At 31.7% G+C, this 23300-nt stretch overlaps 3 protein-coding genes across 4 annotated transcripts; 2 read left to right on the forward strand and 1 right to left on the reverse strand.

Annotated features, from left to right (window-relative positions):
• The first annotated feature begins 626 nt into the window (after positions 1–626).
• Positions 627–2746, forward strand: LOC106414241 (seco-amyrin synthase-like). The gene is made up of 4 exons (XM_022707831.2): positions 627–1558; positions 1718–1798; positions 2172–2255; positions 2355–2746. Exons 1-4 carry the CDS (start codon positions 1289–1291, stop codon positions 2472–2474), a joined length of 555 nt encoding a protein of 184 aa, XP_022563552.1. The 5' UTR covers positions 627–1288; the 3' UTR covers positions 2475–2746.
• A 5687-nt stretch (positions 2747–8433) lies between these two features.
• On the forward strand, positions 8434–9744 carry LOC106414376 (BAHD acyltransferase At5g47980-like). Its single transcript, XM_013855046.3, has one exon. The coding sequence runs from the start codon at positions 8434–8436 to the stop codon at positions 9742–9744; it is 1311 nt and encodes a 436-aa protein (XP_013710500.1).
• Positions 9745–19633: 9889 nt separating this feature from the next.
• LOC106412047 (transcription factor NAI1-like) lies at positions 19634–21740 on the reverse strand. 2 transcript variants are annotated; one of them, XM_013852932.3, is made up of 4 exons: positions 21610–21740; positions 20976–21460; positions 20229–20642; positions 19634–19934 (listed from the first exon to the last, which is right to left on the reverse strand). In XM_013852932.3, exons 2-4 carry the CDS (start codon positions 21453–21455, stop codon positions 19866–19868), a joined length of 963 nt encoding a protein of 320 aa, XP_013708386.1. In that variant the 5' UTR covers positions 21456–21460; positions 21610–21740; the 3' UTR covers positions 19634–19865. The 2 variants fall into 2 exon arrangements, with proteins under 2 accessions (XP_013708386.1, XP_022564231.1); XM_022708510.2 differs by having other exon boundaries at positions 20976–21477; positions 21610–21739.
• Positions 21741–23300: the final 1560 nt, after the last annotated feature.

Here is a 23300-nt window from a genome sequence, read left to right on the forward strand (position 1 = left end):
ACTCGATTGCGTTTCAGCACAGCCTTTCACCCACAATCTGATGGGCAAACAGAGGTGTTGAATCGATGTCTCGAAACGTATTTGAGGTGCTTTGCATCGTCTCATCCTAAGACGTGGGGCAAGTTTTTGATGTGGGCTGAGCTGTGGTATAATACATCACATCATACGGCGACAAAGTGTACCCCATTTAAGATGGTGTATGGACGTGATCCTCCACCCTTGTTGCGTTTTGAGGAAGGTTCGACTAAGATCTTTGAATTGGAGACGATGCTACGCGAACGTGATGCGATGTTGGTTGATGTGAAACAACATCTCTTACGTGCTCAAGAGGTTATGAAGAACAGCGCGGACAAGCATCGAAGAGACTTGGAGTTTTCAGTGGGAATGAAGGTGTATTTGAAGTTGAGACCGTACCGACAACAGTCAGTGAGTCGTCGATTATCTCAGAAACTGGCAGCTCGTTACTACGGTCCTTTTGAAGTGTTGGAGAGAATTGGTAAAGTAGCTTACAGGTTGCGTTTACCGGTGGATTCGAAAGTGCATCCAGTGTTTCATGTTTCACAGTTGAAACCAGTGATCGGACAGGGGTGTACTGTGACTCCTTTACCACCAGTTCTATCGCAGGAGGATGAGTTTGTAGTTGAGCCGGAGGATTTATTGAGTACGAGGTATGATATGGAAGGGCATTTGGAGGTATTGGTTTCATGGAAGAATATGCCGTCTCATGAGAATACTTGGATGCGACTGTCTGAGTTCAAGTCTCAGTTTCCAAGATTTTCGCTTGAGGACAAGCTGGTTCTTCATCCGGGGGTATTGATATGCCTCTAAGAGTGTATGTGTCGAAGAAAAAGCAACAGAAAGGGAAGGAGACAGTTAAATGAAAAGCTGAGCTGGCATTAGTTGCTAGAGTTTTCATTTAAGTAATCAATAATATTGTTCACGAGTCTTGCATTAGAAAAGGCTCGTTAGCCAGTTACGGAGGGGGCGTTCTGTTGAGAATCATTTGTGGCTTGATCTCGAGCTGTGAGATTCAAGAGTTGGCTTAGTACTCTGTGTGTAGAGACTAGGAGGGGCGGTTGGGTGGTTCGTAATAAGAATACTCTTTAGTTCTTAACAAAGACACAGTCGTCGAGCTAGAGTAAACTCTTACATTTTTCTACTAATTTAAAAAAAATCTTGGGTCGGAGCCTTACTTGAAAAAAACTGAACTGTGTCGTCATATCCGATATCTTTTAGGTATCTTGAATGTACAGGGTCTGCAATAGTAGCGCTGGTTCGGTTCTTGGAAATGTTTCCAGGCCACAGAAAAGAAGAAGTCGAGAGTTTTATAAGAAAGGGAATCAAATACATTGAGAGTTTCCAAATGCCAGACGGTTCATGGTATGGAAATTGGGGCGTGTGCTTCATCTTTGGAACCTTTAATGCGGTCCGAGGTCTCGTTGCCGCAGGCAAGACTTACAGTAACTGTGATGCTATCCGTAGAGCAGTTCGGTTCCTACTAGATACACAAAATGCAGAAGGTGGATGGGGTGAGAGTTATCTCTCTTGCCCGATTAAGGTAAAAACAAAAATCTCTCAAACTCTTATTCTTCTTAATAAAATGTCAACAATGAAAGTATATGTATAATTTGCTGGCCCAAAAAAGTGAGATGTTGTGAATACAGCACAAGGAATGACTTCTATATCCTGACTTAATTAATGGTACGGTGGTATGCAGAAATATACTCCTTTGGAAGGAAACAAGACGAATGTTGTGAATACAGCACAAGCAATGATGGGTCTAATTATGGGTGGTCAGGTTAGTGAAACTCAACCAGCACTAATATTAATGACATATTTATATTTATATATATATACTCCCTGTCTTCCCAAAATTAAAATTTTCTAAATTGTTCACGATTATTAAAAATTCAATAAATATTTATAATTTAATTTTTTTTTAACTTTATTATACACTTTCCAATAACTTTACACTAATGGAATTTAATCAATTCAAATATTTTCATTTAATGTTTCTTAAAAGTATAAAAAAATACCTTAAACATATAGAAAATTTATCTTTGTGGAACAAGTACAAAATCTAAAACATCTTACTTTCGGGAATAGAAGGAGTATTTGCTACACACTTATTAGTTCCTATAGTTCTTTATTAAAAAAAATGTTATTTTCAGATGGAGAGGAACCCAAGCCCGGTTCATCGCGCTGCTAAGGTGTTGATTAATTCACAGCTGGAGAACGGTGATTTCCCACAACAGGTGTGAGTTTTGTTTTTGTGTGTTTTCTTTTCTCTTTTTCAATCATATTCCAGAGTTCATTGCTCATACGCATGACAAATTTCTGCCAAAACTATGCAGGAAATAATGGGAGTGTTCAAGATGAATTTGTTGCTACATTATCCAACCTATAGGAACATTTTCACTCTCTGGGCACTCACCTATTATACCAAGGCCCTTCCATCACAAGAAACAAGTTGAAAGATCCACATAGATTCCTCATCTCATTCTCGTTTGTCATCATCATCCGCTCCTTCCATACCTCAAGGCCATAACTTTCGGTTATCATGGTTCTGGTTACGCCGACCACCAAACTGGTTTTCGTTTAACCCGTAATACTGCATTTGGTTCTATTTCAACTAAATATGTGAATAAATAAATTGCATTTCGGTTTGTAATATTCAGGTTTCTAAAACTGGGTCTACTAAAGGCTCTTGTAAACTTTATTTTTACACCTCTAAATTTGAAAATCATTTAACCAAAATAGTTTTTGGATAATTCTCAAAAATACAGCTAGAAGAAGTTATATGTTCCAAATGTAACATCACAGGTATTATTTTTCCAAAAACCACCATTAGAATAATGTTTTTCCAAAAATACCATAAAACTGAACCCAAACTAATTTAAACAATAAAAACTAAACATTAAACCAAAAAATTAAAGCTGTGAAGTCTGAAGCTACTTTTGCCGACTTGTACGGTATTGTAGAAGACATCAAAACTTTGGCTCTATCTTTTGAGATTAGCTCTTTCGTTTGGATCTCCAGGGAGAGAAATATGGTTGCAGATGGGTTAGCAAAGCAGGGGTTGTCTGCTGAGCTTGCCTTAATGCCCCTACCTAACGTTGTTTAATGATAATGAATGATAAGTTTGTGTTCAAAAAAAAAAAATCAAAAAATTAAACCCTAAAGCTCTAAATTAAACTTAAAGTGCAAAATACTAAACACAAACAATTTTAATTTCTAATTAAAATTCATTTTCAACCTTTGTGGTATGTTAGGATAAAATCATATAAAATAATATAAAATAATATAATTGTTTAATTATTTCAAAGAGTGTGTTGCAGATTTATCCAAAAAACCATTTTTGCGGCATTTGAGTAATTACTCATTTTCTTTACATTTTTAACATATCTTCAAAATAAGAAATAATTAGAATAGAACTTATTCGTGCTGTGCGGAAAAACATTATTAATAACATGATTCATATGTATCATTATAATAGATTAGGACCTGCGAAATACATAGATGAAAATAGAGGTATAATACTTTTTTAGTGTACAGTTTTCTTATGTAATGGTTTTTTTAAGGTTGGTTAATAATGTTATTAAACCTATGAAAAACATTAAATAGACGGTTTTACAGCCGATAATTTTACATGCTTTATAAAGATTACGTCTGATTGAACCAAGCTTGAACGTATGAGATCTATGTCTAAAGGTACTTCTTGAATTATGTTGAAGATCTCGTGTAAACTTTTTCTTAAGTATTATGCCTAATTTTTCTTCTTTAGGATTTGAAACTCATATTTTTCTGATACAAAACTATTATTGAATTCTTAGTCAAACCCATTGATTAAGGGGTTTCAACAAATTTATGTAATGGTCTAATCTATGAAAAAATGCTATGATTTGGAAAAAAAAAGTATAGCACTTATGAAGATTGAATGGAATCTTTATAATTTTCATATTTTTATTTTTACAAAATAGTAAAATACTAATTTTTCATAATTCACATTTTTATTTATTTTGTGATTTTAATTATTTTTATTTTATATTTAAAACTGTTTGTATATTTAATAAATATTAGTAATTTTAATTTTTTTTTTAAAAAAAATTAGTCTCTCTTATTTGAATTTTTTATATTTATATTTTGATTAAAGTTCCCTATTGTAGTTATCTTTATAGTTTAATTTAAGGTGTTGCTCCTTAAATCAGCTTGGAATTAGAGAAGCTTAATTATATGGTTGATAGTGGGATGGTCGTGGGTCACATATCTGATCTGTTGATGGCTTTTTTACTCCCACCGGCTCCTTACCGGTTGGCAGATAAATGTTGTTTGAGTTAGTCTTTTTCTTGCAGGAAGTTTGAGTTACTAATCTTATGAAGACGAGTTTCCAGCACTCGCCCAATACCACCGACCTCTTACTCATACTACAATCGCAGTCCATTTTTGTGTGGAACGGCCACCTACCGACCAAACACAGGTTACTTCGTTATACACTTTTCACTATGTTAATTGCAATTTGCTTTTATTTATTGTTTGAAATCTTCTTCGTTAGTTCCCAAAACTAAATAATGACAAATCTACAGGCTGGCGATAAGAGGAACACATGGAAAGCGCGATACACGCATATTGATATGCAAATCATTTGCTCCATGTGAACAAATGCCAAATAATATATTTCCAAATAAGATAGAATCATATATGCATTAATGCCAAATAATATATTTCCTTAATAGTGTATGTTACATTTTTAAAAACAATATCGTGCAAAACACATAGATAATCACCAAGTAAGACAAACCTCTATGAAAAAAATGTATATGCATAAAATAGAGTTGTTTTAGCTTACAAAAAAAAAAAAAAAAAGACAAACCTCTATGACTATTTAAAATTAATTTGTCTAGCTGTATGCGATTCGATCACCTCTTAGCTTATTCTCCAAGTTTGTTATTATTTAATTTACTTCATCAAAAATTTCTATCTCATAATCGTTGTTTAACATTAATTTAGAAGTTGAAAAAATGATCTTTTAACTGAAAAAACTCAATATATTACTCCTTCGGTTTCAGTTTCATTATCATTTTAGGTTTATTCAAACAGATTAAAAAAATATTTAATTTTATTTATTTCTAAAATAAAAACATAATTACCCATAATCTCCGAAGCACTGGAAATTTTGTGACATTTCGGATTGGCTGTGTTATATTTCTAAATATTAGTTATAAATTCATTTTTAAATATTCTTTGATATTATTAATTATATTCGAAATAAAAGAATGTAGATTTTAATTAAGAAATACAAATTAGCAATATATGTACTCTAACAAACACACAAGAAGAGATTATCTATGTCAACCCTTTCGACGTTTGATCACCAAAATTAATGAAAAATTAACACGAAAAATAATGAAAAGGAAAAATAGAGTAATTTAAGTGTGTGATTTACTTTAGATAATTTTGAATGGATTTACAAGATTCATCTACCACTACCCAATGTTTACTTTTATTGTGCCAAAAGTTGGATATCGTCCTTAATTAATCATTGGAATCACCGAAAATCAAATCACAGATTTATAAAAAAGAAAAGAAAAATCAATCGCAAAAGAATAAACAAAAATATACTCGAGTCATTTAATATAAAAAAAGGTATGGACCACTCCATTTATTTTTCAGTTTTTTTTTAATCCTTTGCTGGTGTGAAAGTTTGAACTACTTAAAGACTTCTCTTTCCAAATTTTTTATTTGACGTTTTGAAAGTGTGCAAACAGATTAAAAAATATATTTAATTTTAGAAATTTACTAAGAAAATCATCATTAACTATCTAACTGATGATAATTCAATCAACAGAAAAATAATCTACGGAATATAAAAAGTCACATAGCATAAAATTAATAAATATTAATTAAAATTTAAAAGTAATTTGTAATCTAAAAAAAATCTCTAAAATGTCATCTATTAAAAACAAAAAGAATATTAATAGAAATATATGATTCGTATTATTTTATGTGAACAAAACTCGATTATGTTTTGAAAATGCAAAGGAAACTTTTTTTTTTAATTTTTAAAAAGCTTATGTAAATAAATAAATAAAATGGGGATATTTTGCAAAGAGCCAAGACTTAGCATTTGCGTATACTAATTTTAGACGAAGTCTTTTTTTTTTTGACAACATTTGTTTGCTATAAAGATGGTCCCAATCATATATGGTACTTTGGAGGTGATCATTTTGATTCATGAAATTAATCTTGGTAGATTTTAATTTGAAAATTTTTCTCTGGATGAATCTGAGTTGGAAGACGTTATGTTTAGTGAAGCTAAGAAAATGAGATTAAAGATGATGTTATTAATATTTGACCAGTAGTTATAATTTTATCATTAGTTAAGCTACTTAATATTTAAGTATTAAATTTGTGTATTTTGAACTTTTTATTTAACTTTGATGTCTAACTCTTATTTATTTCGTTTACTTACATTGAATGGTGGTTATTTGTTAGCTTGTAGATAGACCAAAAAGAAGAAAATACTTGTACTCACATAATCACATATTAATAAATCATATATAAATATATTTGCAGACGTTTCCAAAACCTTTACATTCCTAAATCTTTTAATACTCAAACTAGATTTGGACCCGCACAACCGTGCGGGTATTAATTTTCATGTTTATATATATTTTTACATAATTAGAATATATTTTTTAAGTTACTTATATATTTAAATATTTATATATAATTATTTTAAATATAACAATTTGATAGTTTTCATGCCGTAAGTTAATTGAGTATTTCAAATAATCACATATATTTGGTATTTTTATTATATATTTTTTAACACTATTTTTTATTCAATTATTATATCTTGATCCGTAATTCAAAGCGCTAGATTTTCTTTATCAATATTTTTTTTATGTTTATACATTTAAGATAATAACTATATATATATATATATATATATATATATATATAAATTTAAGATAAGTTAATTTTATACATGAATTATCTAATTTACTAATGTTAACTCATTCTACCAACATATTATATTTCTAGCATAAATTTTTAATGTTTGTGAAAATAAAATATATTAATTTATCAGTTTAAAATAATTTTATCATATTTAGTTAAATACAATGTTTTATTTTTAAAATGATAGATATAACTATAAAATAGTAAAATTTGATATATTTTTTTCATTTTATATAAGATAACTGAGTATATATATATTAATTTATAATAACATTAATTTCATTACTAATTACAAAATTAGTGAAAATATATATATATATATACAATTTTTGATAATTAAGATATTGTTATAATGTTTTTCAACACATTTGTTAAAAAATTAAATATTTATATTTATATTTTAAATTAAAAGATATCAAATTATATTATGATTTAAGTAGTTAAAAGATTATATATTAGCATTAAGGAAATACATTTGATATAAAATTTAAATGATGATCCAAATTAAAATATCACACATGAATCAAAGTGAGTTTGTTAACCAATCCGGGTTTTTAGGAGTTGATGTTATATTAAGAATGACATATTAGTAATAAATGAATGATAAATGATTTCTATTGAGGGTCCATTTTTTTAAAAAAACACACATGAATCAAAGTTGTGACTTCTGTTTTAATATATAAGAAGTCTGTGAAAAATAAACGTAGAAACCTAAAATTTGGGTTTAATTGGTAATGGCTGTAGCTTTAAAAATTTTGCTGTAGAAAAAAATCTGTAAACTTTTTGCTGTGTCTTTAGATTTTATTGCTGTAGAATTTTATGGAAAGCACTAAAAAATTGCTTTGGATATTTGGCTCTTCAGAGCACTTGTACAGCTGTAGGTTATTTCAAGAGTTGTGGTTTCAAAAAAAAAATTAAAGCTTGATTGCTCTGAATTTGGTGCTTTAGAAATAAATTGGACTGTGGACATCACCTATACCAACTACCAATAACCCCCTTTGTAACTAAGTAGTATTTATACAGCTTGGGTATTTAGAAGAAAATAATCAATATATAATTTTGGTGGGACAAAATTTCAAATCTGCGATGTAATTCGGATTGATGAATCCAAAACCTACTGACCAAATTTCTCACGAATTTTCATCTTGGTTATCTGGAAAAGGGATCAATGGATCCATATCTTCTTTTGCAACTTCTTCTTCCGATCACCATAAATATTCCCGGATCCAAACTTGTATCTTTTTTCAAATTTTTTTTTTTTCAAAAACTTGTATCTTGAAAAAATAATCTAAATGTCAATGTTTACCATACATAAATTTGTAAGTCAAATATATATATATGTAAAATATTTATAAAATATAAACTTGATATCTTTAAATTAAAGATAATAACAGCTAATTGCAGGTACTCTATAAATAAGAAAGAAAATACTCTTGAGAGAGAGAGAGGTCAAAGCAAAAAAAAAAAAGTTCAATGGAGAAGATGAGTGTAGAAACCATAAAACCTTCTTCGGCAACTCCACAATCTCTCCGTACTCTCCACCTTTCCACTGTTGATTACAGGATGCAGTCAGTGTACACATACGCATGTCTTTTCTACACCAACGATCCCTCAATCCCGCCAGAAGAAACCACCCATAAACTGAAGAATTCTCTCTCCCAAACCTTAACCAGCTTCTACCCTTTTGCCGGAAGAATTAACGGTCTCGCTGTCGACTGTAACGACGAAGGAGCCATATTCATCGAAGCCACTCTCGGCAACTCTACACTTTCTGCCTTTCTCAACTCCCCCGCCCCAGATTCAAATGAGATTCAACAAACTCTGCTTCCTCTCCACCATGTCCCTAAAACAAGCGAGGGCTCTATAACGTGGCCTCTTCTGCTCGTGAAGGCGAGTTACTTCCAATGTGGAGGCATGTCCCTCGGGATCTGCATGTCCCATAAGCTCGCAGACGCAGCCTCCTTGTCAGCCTTCATACGGGCCTGGGCTGCGACCGCTCGAGGAGAGGACGGCACGGTGGGCAAACCTGAGTTCGCGGGGATAAACGTATACCCACCACCCCCACTTCATGACGCCTTCAAAGTTGCTGAGATACACAAACCTAAAATAACAGGTGTGACTAAGAGATTCGTTTTCAGTGGGTCAAAGATAGATGAGCTCAAGGCCAAAGTCGCACAACCACGGCCTACTCGGGTCCAGTGCGTCACTGCTCTTCTATGGAGATGTGTCTGTGCTGCTGCTGCATCCGAGACAACAACGTCTACGAAAGTGCTGTTTCAACCTGCTAACTTGCGCACTAAGATACCTTCTTTACTGTCGGAGAACCTAATAGGAAATCTCATCCACACTAGCATGACTTCAAGTCGAAAAGGCGAGGAGATCGATATTCAAGAAACGGTTAAGGAGTTACGGAAACGGGGGGAGGAGTTGACCAGTCTTGTTCAAGAAAATGATGGGTCCACCACCACGGCGCTCGGTTCTAAATTGTTAGTTAAAATGTTTAATGATTACTCCAAGTTAAGCAATGAGCCTGGCGACTCGATGTACGCGGTGACTAGCTGGTGCAGGATGCCGTTTTATGAGGCTAATTTTGGAAAGGGATGTCCTGTTTGGGTCGTCGGAAACGTGGCTCCTCGACTCGAATTGGTGACGATGCTCTTAGATTCCAATGACTTTAAAGGGATCGAAGCGTGGGTGACACTTTCTGAAGAAGACATGCTTTCATTCGAACAAAACCCAGAACTGCTTGCCTTTGCTTCTCCCAATCCTGCTGTCATTTTCTAAATGATATCTATATTTATTTCCAACTACTTCTGTCTTCTTCTTTTGTTCTTGACAAATCTTTGTGTGTTTTTGTTGTTTGTGACTCGTGTTGCTTTCTCTGGTTAATTCGTGCCCCCAACAATTAGCATTGTAATGATTCACATATATACTTGAATAAAGAATTTGCGGGAGAACACATTTCATAACTCTAATGTAACACCAGTCCCTGTCATGTGTTCATATCACACAATGACTCAATAGAAGGGTGTTAGCTAAACCTTTTTTGTACATCTCCAGATACTGGATCTACGTAAACTAACCATATAGAATATAGTATAATTAAGTTGTGTGCATTAATGATGGTTATGCAACTTACAATTCATTATGTGCTTCTTACAAAGTCCACTTAATGAGAAATATTCAACCACTAAAATGATGCCGTAATAAACATGGACAAATGATGGAAGGCATGATGCATAATTCCGTGATAGAGCAACATAGAGGCATTTTAAAGAAGGTAGAAGTTTTTGAGGTCCCAGATTTTGTGCGTATTTCAAATGACCAGAATTTGAAATTATAAACCTCTTTCATATATTATTCGGATAACTCACACACCGGGCCGGGCATGACATTTGCTAGACTAGAAGTAAAGAAAAAAAATTAGCCCATAACTTTAATAATATAGTATAATATTAACTAAAAAAATGAACACTCAGCAATTCAAATCAGGGACGCTTGGAGTTAAATCATTTAACAACTGCATGAACCATCTCGGTTACCTAATAATTTGAACATTGGCCCTAAAAAAATTATATACTCGTCAGCCCTGAAGCATATACTTGATCAGCTTGTATCCTAGCCTGACCTTGCTCACACAACAACAATAACCCAAGTAAAGTCCAGTCTGCACAAATATCCCAACTAACAAACTGGGTTCAAAAAATACAAAAAATTGCTACATTTTGCCCGCCAGACAAATTCCTATTATGTAATGCTTCTCATTCAGTCTTTGGGTGAACTCATTTACATTTGAAACATATGCTGTCGCAAAAATATGAGATTCAAACTGAATCCGAGATCCAAACTGAAAAACTCTAATACGAAAAAAAAAATCCGTATCTGAGGCTGTAAAAATTCAAGGGTATAGGGTGTTGAGAGTGATTTGTGGCATCTCATGTACAGTCCCTTCTCTAGTCTTTTTCTTTAGCCTTGAATTGCATATAAACTTTGTTTCACTCTACACACAGGTCACTGAGCTTCCCTTCTTCGCATCAAAGGTGCGTTTGGGATGATGTGGGATCGATCAAGTGTACGGTCTCGGACCATTGAACTAATACGAGAGGTAAAAGTTGAAATCTTGTTCCATGTTCATATCGGTGTCTTGCTAAATTGATCAGGATGGGATTAGACAAGGCAAAGAAGAGCTTTCAGGGAGTATTGCAAAAGGTGTTACCTTTGTGAAGAAGTAAGAGAGTTGAGTATGTTAGTGCAAAGATGACACCACAATTGAGTAATGCAGAAGATAAATCAAGAGACAAAATAGATACAAGTAACCAAGAAATCGTCTAAACAATCTATTACAAGACTTGCTTATCAGCTTTACACAACCTGTTAACACTCTAACAACTGCTACTGAAAGATTCTTAATCTACCCAAACTTGTCTCTCTATCGTCAGTACTTCAGCATCAGCTTCAGCACGACCCAAGAACACCCCTAAGGGATTTTCACCCTTCCTCTATAATAATAGTCAGTGTCTTATGGAACACACACGACTCCATAGCTCTTTTATAGTGATCTCCACGTTCCTGAAACCCTAGTCTCCAAGGAACATGAATATGGACAACTTCCATATAATAAGTACACTTTCCTTTTCTTGAAATGTATTTATTCCTGAAGGCATAAACTTGCTCCCCAAGTTTATCTCTTGCCTTTTCTCCACGGTATAAACTTGCTCCTCAAGTTTATCCCACGCCAGCTCAGCATCTTGCGTCCACATGGTCTCTACTACTCTGCATGCCTCTGGGTTCACTAGCTGACACACATTGCCTCAACAACTACTTCAACGACTACGTCAAGACATAAACCCTCAGTTTATCCTTCTCCATCTCAGCATATCTTGCATCCACATGGTAACTCACCACTCCGCATGCCTTATGTAGTAACGACTAATGCATCCAACATGAGTGACTTTGTCTTCTAGTTAGTCACAGAAGACTATTGACATCTAAAAGCTCCACTTGCATCTTCAATCTCCCCCTTTTAGCTTTGTGTGCCGATCAAGCACAATATTCTTCTGGTTCAACAACCACGTTTCCTCACCTGGAAACTTCCACACTTGATATGTCATTCTCCCACACGAGAGTTGCACTATCTTCATCTTCTATAATAGATATACTTTTCTCCCCCACGAGATAAGCACCATCTACATCAGGACATCCATCACCATGTTCTTCTCCCCCCACGAGATGTGCACTCCTTGGATTAGAATGTCACCACTTCTACCCCTGCTTGATTGCATACTAAGCTAAAACAGATGCTTAGATGTCAATACAAACATCACAGACACACCCGTCTGCTTCTTCATGCGTACTGCATCAGGCTCTAACGCATCCGCCGAACTACTTCTTGAACTACCTCTCGAACCACTCCTTGTCTTGGCTCCTTAGGCTTGGGCTTCTTCCCCTCTGCTGTAAATATGATAGGCTCCTCCCACCCATTTTTCATAGCTATCCACGCAACATCATTGATTCCTCGAACCAACAGCTTCATGCACACCTTCCAATGACCACACCAGCCATCCTTCAACATTATTGTCTTCTGCATAGAACAATCGTGTACATCTTCACCTTCAGGATCACACCAGTAACTTAGGTGACCCGCTCTGATACCAATTGTTAGTGCTAATATGACACCACAATTGAGTAATGCAGAAGATAAATCAAGAGACAAAATAGATACAAGCAACCAACTATTGCTTTATTAGAAATCGCCTAAACAATCTATTACAAGACTTGCTTATCAGCTTTACACAGCCTGTTAACACCTGAACAACTGCTACTGAAAGATTCTTGATCTACCCAAACTTGTCTCTCTGTCGTCAGTACTTCAGCATCAGCTTCAGCACGACCCAAGAACACCCCTAAGGGATTTTCACTCTTCCTCTATAATAATAGCCATTTTCTTATGGAACACACACGACTCCGTAGCTCTTTTATAGTGATCTTCACGTTTCTGAAATCCTATTCTCCAAGGAACATGAATATGGACAACTTCCATATCAATAAGTACACTTTCCTTTTCTTGAAATGCACATATTCCTTAAGGCATAAACTTGCTCCCCAAGTTAATCTCTTGCCTTCTTTCCACGGTATAAACTTGCTCCTCAAGTTTATCCCACGCCAGCTCAGCATCTTGCGTCCACATGGTCTCTACCACTCTGCATGCCTCCTGGTTCATTCTCTGACACACATTGCCTCAGCAACTACTTCAACGACTACGTCAAAACATAAACCCTCAGTTTATCCTTCTCCATCTCAGCATATCTTGCATCCACATGGTAACCCACTACTCTGCATGCCTTATGTAGTAACGACTAATGCATCCAGCACCAGTGACTTTGTCGCCTAGTTAGTCACGGAAGACTATTGACATCTATAAACTCCACTTGCATCTTCAGAGTAGTCTTGCCTTCTCTAGTCCCATCCTTATAATCTCCTCCAGTAACCCAAGTCGGCAAAAAAAAAATAACACTCTTTACCAAATGTGGTTTGAAGTTACATCACAAAAGAACTAACCCTCTTGCACTATCACTAGGCCAATCAATACTTTAAGTAACTGAGATGATAAGTTGCAGTCTATCTAAAAAAGACCTAGATAGTACAAGAGGTACTTCAAAAGTTTTAATGGTTATATATGAACCATTTTATAGACCAGAAGTTTAAAACATACTAGATCTAGTCCCGCACATGTAAAACGTGCAGGAGTATCAATTTTCCAAAATGTGCATAATTTTGGTAACATTTCACGCATACATGTAAAATTTTTTGCTTCAGATTATAATGATGTTGTGACTGACTACATATAATTTTTCTTCTTCTTAGGAATGATTTAAGTAGCTACTTCTCACTTTCTATGATTAATGATAAAATAAATAGTTAGGATTTCTAAATACTAGGGGCATTTCTCCCGCGCAAGCGCGGACTTGTGGACAGAGTTCTTGTTTCATCTCAATATTTGCTAGGGTTATTTTAGTTTTGAATTTTGCGTTTTGAGTTGTTTTTCAAGTTTTTTTTATTGTTATAGGGTTAGAGTTGTGATAATGAACTGTGTATGCATTGTTCTCCACTTATGAAAGACTAAACTGTGTTAGAAATAGTTTGTGGTGTTGTTTGTTGTGTCATTGAAACTTATTGTTTGTTTGTCTTTTTAATTTGTTTCTTGTACTATTGAGAGTACATAAATTATATTAAAGTTGTTGAGAGTGCATTTTGTTTCTGGATATTTTTTCTCCAGTTTAGTTGTGTGTATTAAGTAATAATTTTTATTATCCTTATTATGTTTGTTATATGTTTTTATTTTATTTTTAAACGTGTTGCTCTTACCAGACCTTTAAAACAAATACATGAAGACTTGTAGAAATAATTATAAAATGAATGACAGTTCTGAGTATTTGGACCTTAATGGGTTTTAAACGAATTTATGTATTTCTCATAAGAAGACAATATCATTGGCCTTTTGACATTGGGCATGTAAGTTATTTTTATAAGACAAGAGGAGTGAGCAGGTGGAGATGTTGTTGTCGCCTTTGTGTATGTCGGGATTGTCTCTTGTATCTCCTGGTGTGGCTGTGTTTGTTTATCTTTTATTTGATGGGTAATATGTGAACAGAAATCATTGTTAGTTGTATTTATTAGAGTTCGTAACTTGCTCTGCTTTTTTTGTTTAGGTAATTTCACTGATCTTGGTTGTCGTCTTTGTCTTCTTCATTGCGAAAGTAAGTTTGTAAATTGCTAAATAGCTAGCCGTGTAGTTTGTATTTGTTTAGCTGACTCGATGTATGTGTCGTTGAGTTTTAGTTGAGGTGATTGGTTTGATATATTTGTTTTGAAGTTTATTTCTAAGATTAGACAAAAAAAAGAGGTGATCATTAATGATTCATCTTTTTTGGAATTCTAGTTTTTGGTGTTTTGATTGTTTGAGTTGTTGTGGTTTCTTTTAAGCTGTAAAATAAAGGTCTGTGTAAAATTAGTTAGATAAGTAAGGGAGATAAATAGACGACCACAGATTTTGGGTAGGAAATATTTTTGATTATTGATGTTAGCACAATATAGATAAAAATATAAAGGGAATTGTGTGTTGATTGTTTCTTATAGATCAATGAGGAGACGGATAACGACTCGAGTTATTTCTATGGTAAGGTCAGAGCACTGGACAGAACGGATTTGTCCAACCACATCTGTGAGTTTAAATATCAGTTATGATATACAAACATAATATATACCCAGATGCAATATGATAATATACCTGGGAGTTCTAGGTTTTTGTTCGCAATCATTTGGAAATTGTCGAACAATCTAATTATGACTGGAGATTGATCTCAGGAGCATCCGTGATGACTTCATCAATAATAGTTGGTGAGATGAAACGAATGAGGAATGGATGATCAGTAATATTGTACATGCTTGAGCACCTAGCAACCTCAAAACGATCAACTTTCACAATGGAACCGGCTTTCAAAGATGGCATGTAATGATTAGCACATCCGGCAGGAATAAACCCATGAATCACGGAATCTGCAAATAATATTATTCAACAAAGAATCAAGAAATCAATTAAAAATAATTATATTAAATAAGTATGACAAATCGAAGATTAACTTACCTTTTCATCAAGGAAGAGAACCGTGATTCCCATAAACTCACTGTCTTTCTTGAAGTTCAGGGAATTCCAGAAGCGAGGAGGTTAGAGGCTATGCTCTAACCACTACGACCAAGACGGAGAGACTCGAAGGTTGAGTGACGGATGCCGGGGACGCCGGTTTGAGGAACTGGAGAGGCAGAGAGAGACATTTTCTAGAAGATGGTTAAAGCTAAGAGGAATCAATGAGTTTTGTGGAGATGCATATTGGGTTCATCAAGATGAGAATCATATATATAGAGTTTACAAAAGAGCTAAGATGAATCAATGAGTTTTGGGGAGATGAAGAGTTCACCGGTGAAAAAATAGATTACGAACTAACACACGGCGCAACTCTTTAACTCGAACTTGTCTGAGACAATGATGAAAAGAACTCTAACTCATGTTAAACAGTTTACAATATAGAAAAACTATAATTGTTGTTTTTTCATATAACGTGATTAATCACATTTAAAAATGAAACTCATAATACACTTGTAGGCCCGGCCCACAGAGAAAACCGAAGAATCAAGGGTTTCCACCTTCATAAATATATATTAGTTTTGGCCATCAATGTACAAAGTATCTTTTAGTTTAGTGGTATAAATGTTGGTGTTTATATCTCAATAACCCGGGTTCGAGCCATAGGCTCGACACTTTTGTTCACACTTTTTAAAAGTGGGGCCCACAAAACGCTGACGAAGCGCGATGAGGATAGAGCAAAAACTCAATATTATAACCCCCATATATATTAATTGAGAAGTCACTTAAGTGATTTTTGCTGACGTGTCGCTCATAGGAGAGCTTTCCAATTAATTGTTATAATTTGATTGGTTGATGGTTTTTAATTTTTTTATTTATTTAATTAAAGTTTTTAAAACGAAACTAACTCTAGAATTACCTAATCTAATATATATTTCCAAACATACAATTAAACATCTTAAATATAGATGAATTAATATAATTTATTTATAGAAACAATTTAATATCATAAATTAAATTATATAAATTGATAATATACAATTAAATACATATGATACTACAGAAACAATTATAAAAAAGGTTTTTAATATATTTATATTAGTAGTGAATACAATAAATCATAGATTCCAGAAAACTAATAAATGTAAACTTAATAATATTAATTAAACTCACTCATTCACTATATATATATTCTAAAATGTTTCAAATGAATGCAAAACTGTCAAATATATAATTTTAAAAAAAAATCTCATCATTTTTAAATGACAATGTGATATCATAGATAACTTATCACTTTTAGAAATGATTAAAATATTTTTATATTTCAAAACATAAAACTTATATGATAAGTCATTTAAATTATATTAATCAAGAAATATTATTTAATTAATCTATTAATATAAACAGATGAATTAAATTATTATATGGTAAGTCACTTAAAATTATAATATATGGTAATTCATTTAAAATTATTATATAGTAAATCATTTAAAATTAAATTAATCAAAATATTTTTAACATGCTTTTCCTAGAGTTAATAAAATTAGCATGTTTATTTTGAATAGTAAAAAAATTAAGGAGACATAAATAAAAAACCGGAGGGAAGAATAATAAAATATGTTTGTTACGTTCTTGGTTCTTTTATATTTTTATGTATTTAATTTTATTTGTTTGTCGAGATGCATGTATTTTTTGCGTTACTATAAATGTGAACTAATTAGTTTTATGTGTTTTTAAGACATTGTGATAAATTGAGTAAGAAAGATCGATAAAATGACATGTTCTACAATTGTTAAAGTCAAAGATAGAAAATATAATGTAAATTGCAAGTCAGATAAATTATTTAAAAATAATGAGATGTATATTTTGCGGTATAATAAATTTTAGAAATGTACAATAATAAAATTTTAAGAAACATGCACACAAATTAAAATATTTTATTTTGATATAATATAGGATCTCGCATTAATATTAAGTATATATGCCTAAAATAACAACATTTGTTATTTAAAATTTTTAAAATTATTTTTTATTAATTAATCAGATTTAATTAAAACGGGTATGTTTTAAAGGAATGAATTGTTTGTTTAACTCATTTAAGTTTTATGTTAAACACTAAATAAAAATGAGTAAGAAAGTGTGATTTGTGATTTGACAAAATTATGAGAGAAATTATTTAGACTACTATTTTCCTAATACATATTTTCATGTTTGCATTAACCAAATTTATCATTGGTTTTAAAGAGATAAATCATACTATGTATAAATTGAGAAGTCACTTATTTGATTTTTTCTTATGTATTGTTAATAGGTTAAGTTTTAGAAAATAGTTATAATTCGATTGGTTGTTGATGTTTATTAGTTATTTATTTCAATCAGATCTAAAAATAAAAGGTAACTATCGAACTATATAATATAAATTACCAAATAACACATGTAATAGTACAAATAATGGTTTATGGTAAATAATTATAGCATCGGAAAAATAATGTATATGTTTTATCAATTTATTTTTCTTTATCAATTATTTATATATAATTAAATAAAATACTTTAACTTTTTTTATTGAAATTTTTTTTAATGGTTATATATTCTTATATAAAATAATTAGATTTGTAGATAAAAAATTATTAGAGCTTTTTATGCTTTCTAAAGTCCACACAAAAACGTTTACAAAATATCTTCAAGATAAAATCATCTGATCATTGTATTGGTCCTACATAAAAAAACTCTATTTTTTATTTCTTGAAAGTTAGAGTATTCCCGATTTTTTCACGTGTTAAAATAAAATATAAAGTAATTTTAAATCCAATTATCTAAATTAATTATAATATTTCTTTTCTGTAAGAAAAATATTTGTAATGACTAAGGTTTACGTTGTTGAACTAAAATCTCACTGATCTTCTAAAAATATATACTGAAATTTTTGATTAACCAATTATTTGAAATTAAAAATTAAAATTTTAAAATTTTAACTATTATTCAAAAATTATAACAGTATAAACATAATATATATTTCTTCATATAATATAATTACCTGCAAAATTGCAGACGAACCATAGATTAAATTAGAAGAAAACTCAATCAGCAAAAAAAGAAAAAAGAGATGTCTAGGTGGTGGTTTAGTGGTTCTTTAGAGTTTTTATCTGAAAATGATAATTACGCCTTTCAAACAGTATTATCAACGGACACAGAAGAGATTTAGTTTCAAAATTCAAAACTTTTGAAGTTTATAAAAAACGCCAAAAATTTTAGACTCCAGGTCAAGCACCCTGTAAACACTAAATAACGAATGATGTGTTCTATTTTCGAGTAGCTTTGTTCATGTATAATGTTCAAAATAGATGGCACATTGGGCTTGGTTTTTTATCACGTGAACACGTAATATTGCATATATACAAACCAAATATTTATCCAAAATATGGATATCGGAGGGAGGGGAATCCAGGTTCAGAACGGATCATGTATATCCAAATAGTGAAATTTTAAATTTGGATGTTCAAACTAGCATTTGAAACTATTATTACTTTTAAAGTACTTTAATTGAAATATATACAATATTGCATATATAAATAATAAAGTTTTAGTTTCCTTAACTTTTAATATTTTATTATATTTTATTTTCAAAATATTTTTTTTTAAGAAATAAAAATTGTTGATTTGTTAGTTTTAATTAAAAAATATATATAATTTGGATTTAGATATCAGTGAGTGTTCAGATATCCAAATTCTAATTTTCAAAATCCTAAGATTTGTATATGAGTAATAATTTCACAAATTTGACTGATCCTTATCCAAATATTCTGGATATCCTGTCTGTCCCTTCCCTAAGAATATTAATCCCATAAATTCACTTAATGTCATGTATATTAATAAAAATCATAAGATGATATCCAAACTTAAACCAATTTTAGAATATGTGGACCACCTAATTTTTCTGTCTTTTTCTGGGTCAGACGTGGACAAGTATCTAGATAGGTCATTAATAATAAGTCATATTAATGCTTTTTGATTTTAAAGCTTCGTTCTAAATTCATAATCAAGCTGAGATATCTTGTTCCTCAGAAGCCAATTAAAAAAAAGCTTCGATCATCATTATCAAATCAAACCAATGATACATCCATCACTGGGTACACAGACACAAACACTAATCCAGCTATTACAACTCAACAAATCCCATATCTCATGCCTCTCTCTGCTTTTATTATCCAACTCAACGTAACGGGTTTCTTTTTGATGACCAACGTAACGGTTTTGCCCAATACTATTCCGCTAACGCAAGTCTTATGTTCTTCACAACATCTTCAATAGGTCGAGAAAATTTGTTGTCCATCTGCAAATGTATTACAGATTTTTTTTTAAAATACACTTTTGGATACAAAACTCAATATAGTACATACACTTTTCATAATATAAGTTATTCTATATAATATATATAGATGTTTTAAAATGTAAGTTAGTTTCATATTTTCTATGTAACTTTTGTATTTAATCATTAAATATTTTATGTGTTATGATTTAGCTAAATATTTAATTTTTTGTATGATATTTTATTTAAAAAAATTGAATAATAATAACTAAAATTTCTATTATGAAATAAAAAGAATATAAAATATATAGGTTTTACCTTAGAGAGAATGGTGATAACGAGAGTTTTACTTCCAAAGGGTAAAGTAAAACTATTGACTACTTCAAGACGAAACTTCTCCAGTGAACTCAAGATCTTAACTAAACACCCTTTGTTTTTTTCACAATGGATCCTAATCAGCAAATCTCTGTCTGAAACTCGTGCTTCGATCATAGGCATTGTCTGCTTCAAGATGGAAACTTCATCTAAAGAAGAAGACGGAGGAGAAGCTGCTGAACACGTAGAAGAATAAGATGAAGAATCATCTTCCACATACACTTGAGATCTCTTTACCAATATAACCGATTGGTCCATTTTCTTGGTTCCAACTCGCTCTTCCTCCAGCTTCTTTACGCGTTCTTGAAGTTGTTTCAAATGTTTAATCGCGTCTTCAAGAACGCTTGCTTTATCAGCCTAATTAATTATAAAGATTGTGTTTATGATCATCCTTAAAAGACATCGCATTCAAGATTTGACGAGCATGACCCACCAAAGATTTAAACATTTAACTGTTTACGAGGAAAATTAAATAAAAGAAAACATTTTAAGATTTGAAAAAGAAAGGTTTATAAAATGCAAACGCAGACGCAAGTATAAATTTATTCTTCTATTTAAGTTTGGATCTTATGCTTAGAATTGTTAAAGGAACTTTGCTTAAGATATTTAATTAAACTAATATTAAAAAATTAAATAAATATGTAAAATAAATAATTGAGGGCTAAACAAAACAAAGACATGGTTTCTGACCTTTTTGAGGCCAGGAAGAAGAGCAGAGAGAGCAATCAAACGTTCGTTGAGCTTTTGTCGACGTTTACGTTCAGCCAAAACATGTTCTTTCAATAGATGTGGCTCTCTTTTTCCTCCATTATTACCACACTCTTTTCTTTTGGACCCAGCATTCTGATTCATGTTTGCTTGGTTGGAGAAGTTAAAAGATGTCTCGACCAAGTTCATCTTCGGGTCTGGAGCCCCGAACGAGATCACTTGCGGCGTTGTGAGCGAACCAGAAGAAGAAGATGATGATGGAGAAGAAGATGTTGAGTTGACTTTCAGTTGCTTTGTAGGTCTCTCGGGTATCAACATGAACCCGGATTCGGATCCAGAACCCGGTTCCGGGTTCTGATGATCCATAGTTTCTCCTGGTACCACCGGGAAATCGGATTCCCAATCATCAATCAAGTACTCGTCAGTGTCCAGCATCAAATCCGTAAAGCTTGAATCTTCCATATTGCCTGAGGAATCACAAAAACTTTAACTTATTATTAAGTCTTTTTTCAAGAATAACTTTATTTTCTTGATATCAGAAATCAAGCAAGCAAAGTATAGAATCTGGATAAGAAACAAAAGAAAAAAACAAGCTTAGAAGAAAGCATATACTTACTTTTATTTTATTTTTTGGGAGTAAGTATTATGTCTTTGTTTTGTTATCTGAATGAGAATGTGAATGTGAATGTGGATGTGGATGTGGACTAGTGAACTCTTTATAGTGGTTTTGGACTCGACGCGGCTTTCATAATGTTTGTGCATGTATTGATTTGAGTAATGATAGTGTTTGATTATTTTTTTATTAGTTAGTACTATATAATATCGGCTTGAAATGAGCATGTGGGTTAAAACAAATGTATAGTTTTTTATGAAATTGGCTGACGAGTCGCATGTCCAAAATACCACAATATGGAGCAACCGGTTACCCAATTTGGTAGATTTTGCTTTTTGTTTTTGATAAACAACTATCGAGAGATCTTGTTTTTTTGCAAAAAATATGTATATTTAATTGTAAAAAGTTGATTTGTATATCTGAAGAAGAAATAGATATAATAAATATTTTTTTTGAAAATCCATTTTTGTGATCTTTTTGTTGAATAGATGATTTTATTAATGGTCACGTTATGAGATAGATAATTTTGTTTCTTGTTTTTTTTTTACGTTTAAATATACTTTATATTCTACGAAAATAGTAGTTTTGAGATTTTTATTTATTTTACAAAGATTGTTGTTTTGTATTTTCAATCCAACTTTATATTTTTACCCATATTGTCTATATTAATTTAAACAATTACTATATCTAATAAATTTTTATAAAATGTTTATTAAAGTAGGATTATTTTGGTATTTTAATTTTATTTTAAAGTTTATTATTAAACAAAGAAAATAAATTATTTAGTTTGCTTGTAATCTCATCCGATAAACTTTCATCAAAAGAAAATAAAGTACAATAACATATTATATCAAAAAGAGTCACAAAAGTTACTTTCGTCATTGTAGTTATTTACATAATTAGAAAGTCTATAAATTGCTATATACTTTAATTTATCTTTCACCTTTTTAATTTAGTGTTATAAAATGCAGTATATGTAGATGTTTAGGCGGCGACTAAATAGTCACGCTTAATAATTTTATGTTATAGAATATATTATATGAATTTAAATGAATAGACGTATATAATAACATTTAAGTGGATATTATCCGATTGCGAACATCTAAACAGATCTCAACCATTTATATTCAAAATTAAAATACTAGTCTAGTTATATATAGATATTATTTTTACTATTTATCTTATGTATTTAAAACTGCTAATTATTTATTTTTTTGAAATAAATTTAAATTTATATGTTTATCTATCGTAATGTATTAAACATTAATTATTTTTATAAGTTAACATCACGTATAGGCCCTAATCATGTATACATGAAACTATATTTCTCTTAATTTTTCTAAAAATTAATATATTATATTACTTTTAATGTCATGTAACTATATTTTTTATATAATGATTGCACACTATATATATCCCCCGATGCTTTGAGGCACTAGACACTAGAGACTCATATGTACCGTCTAGCGATCGTTTAACACGTATTATGACACGGTATCTACCAAATTGATTCACAATTAAAAGTGGGTACTATATATCGTTTTGGATGAACTTGGAACTAATGCGTAGAGATTTTAGCAGCTACAGATGCGATGAGATCTGACATTGGAAAACTAACATTAATCGTTTGACTTTTTTATACTACTCCCTCCGTTTCAATTTAAATGTCGTTCTGGAGGAAAATTTTCGTTTCA

Source organism: Brassica napus, chromosome C8 (genome assembly GCF_020379485.1).
Source record: "Brassica napus cultivar Da-Ae chromosome C8, Da-Ae, whole genome shotgun sequence".
NCBI lineage: Eukaryota > Viridiplantae > Streptophyta > Magnoliopsida > Brassicales > Brassicaceae > Brassica > Brassica napus.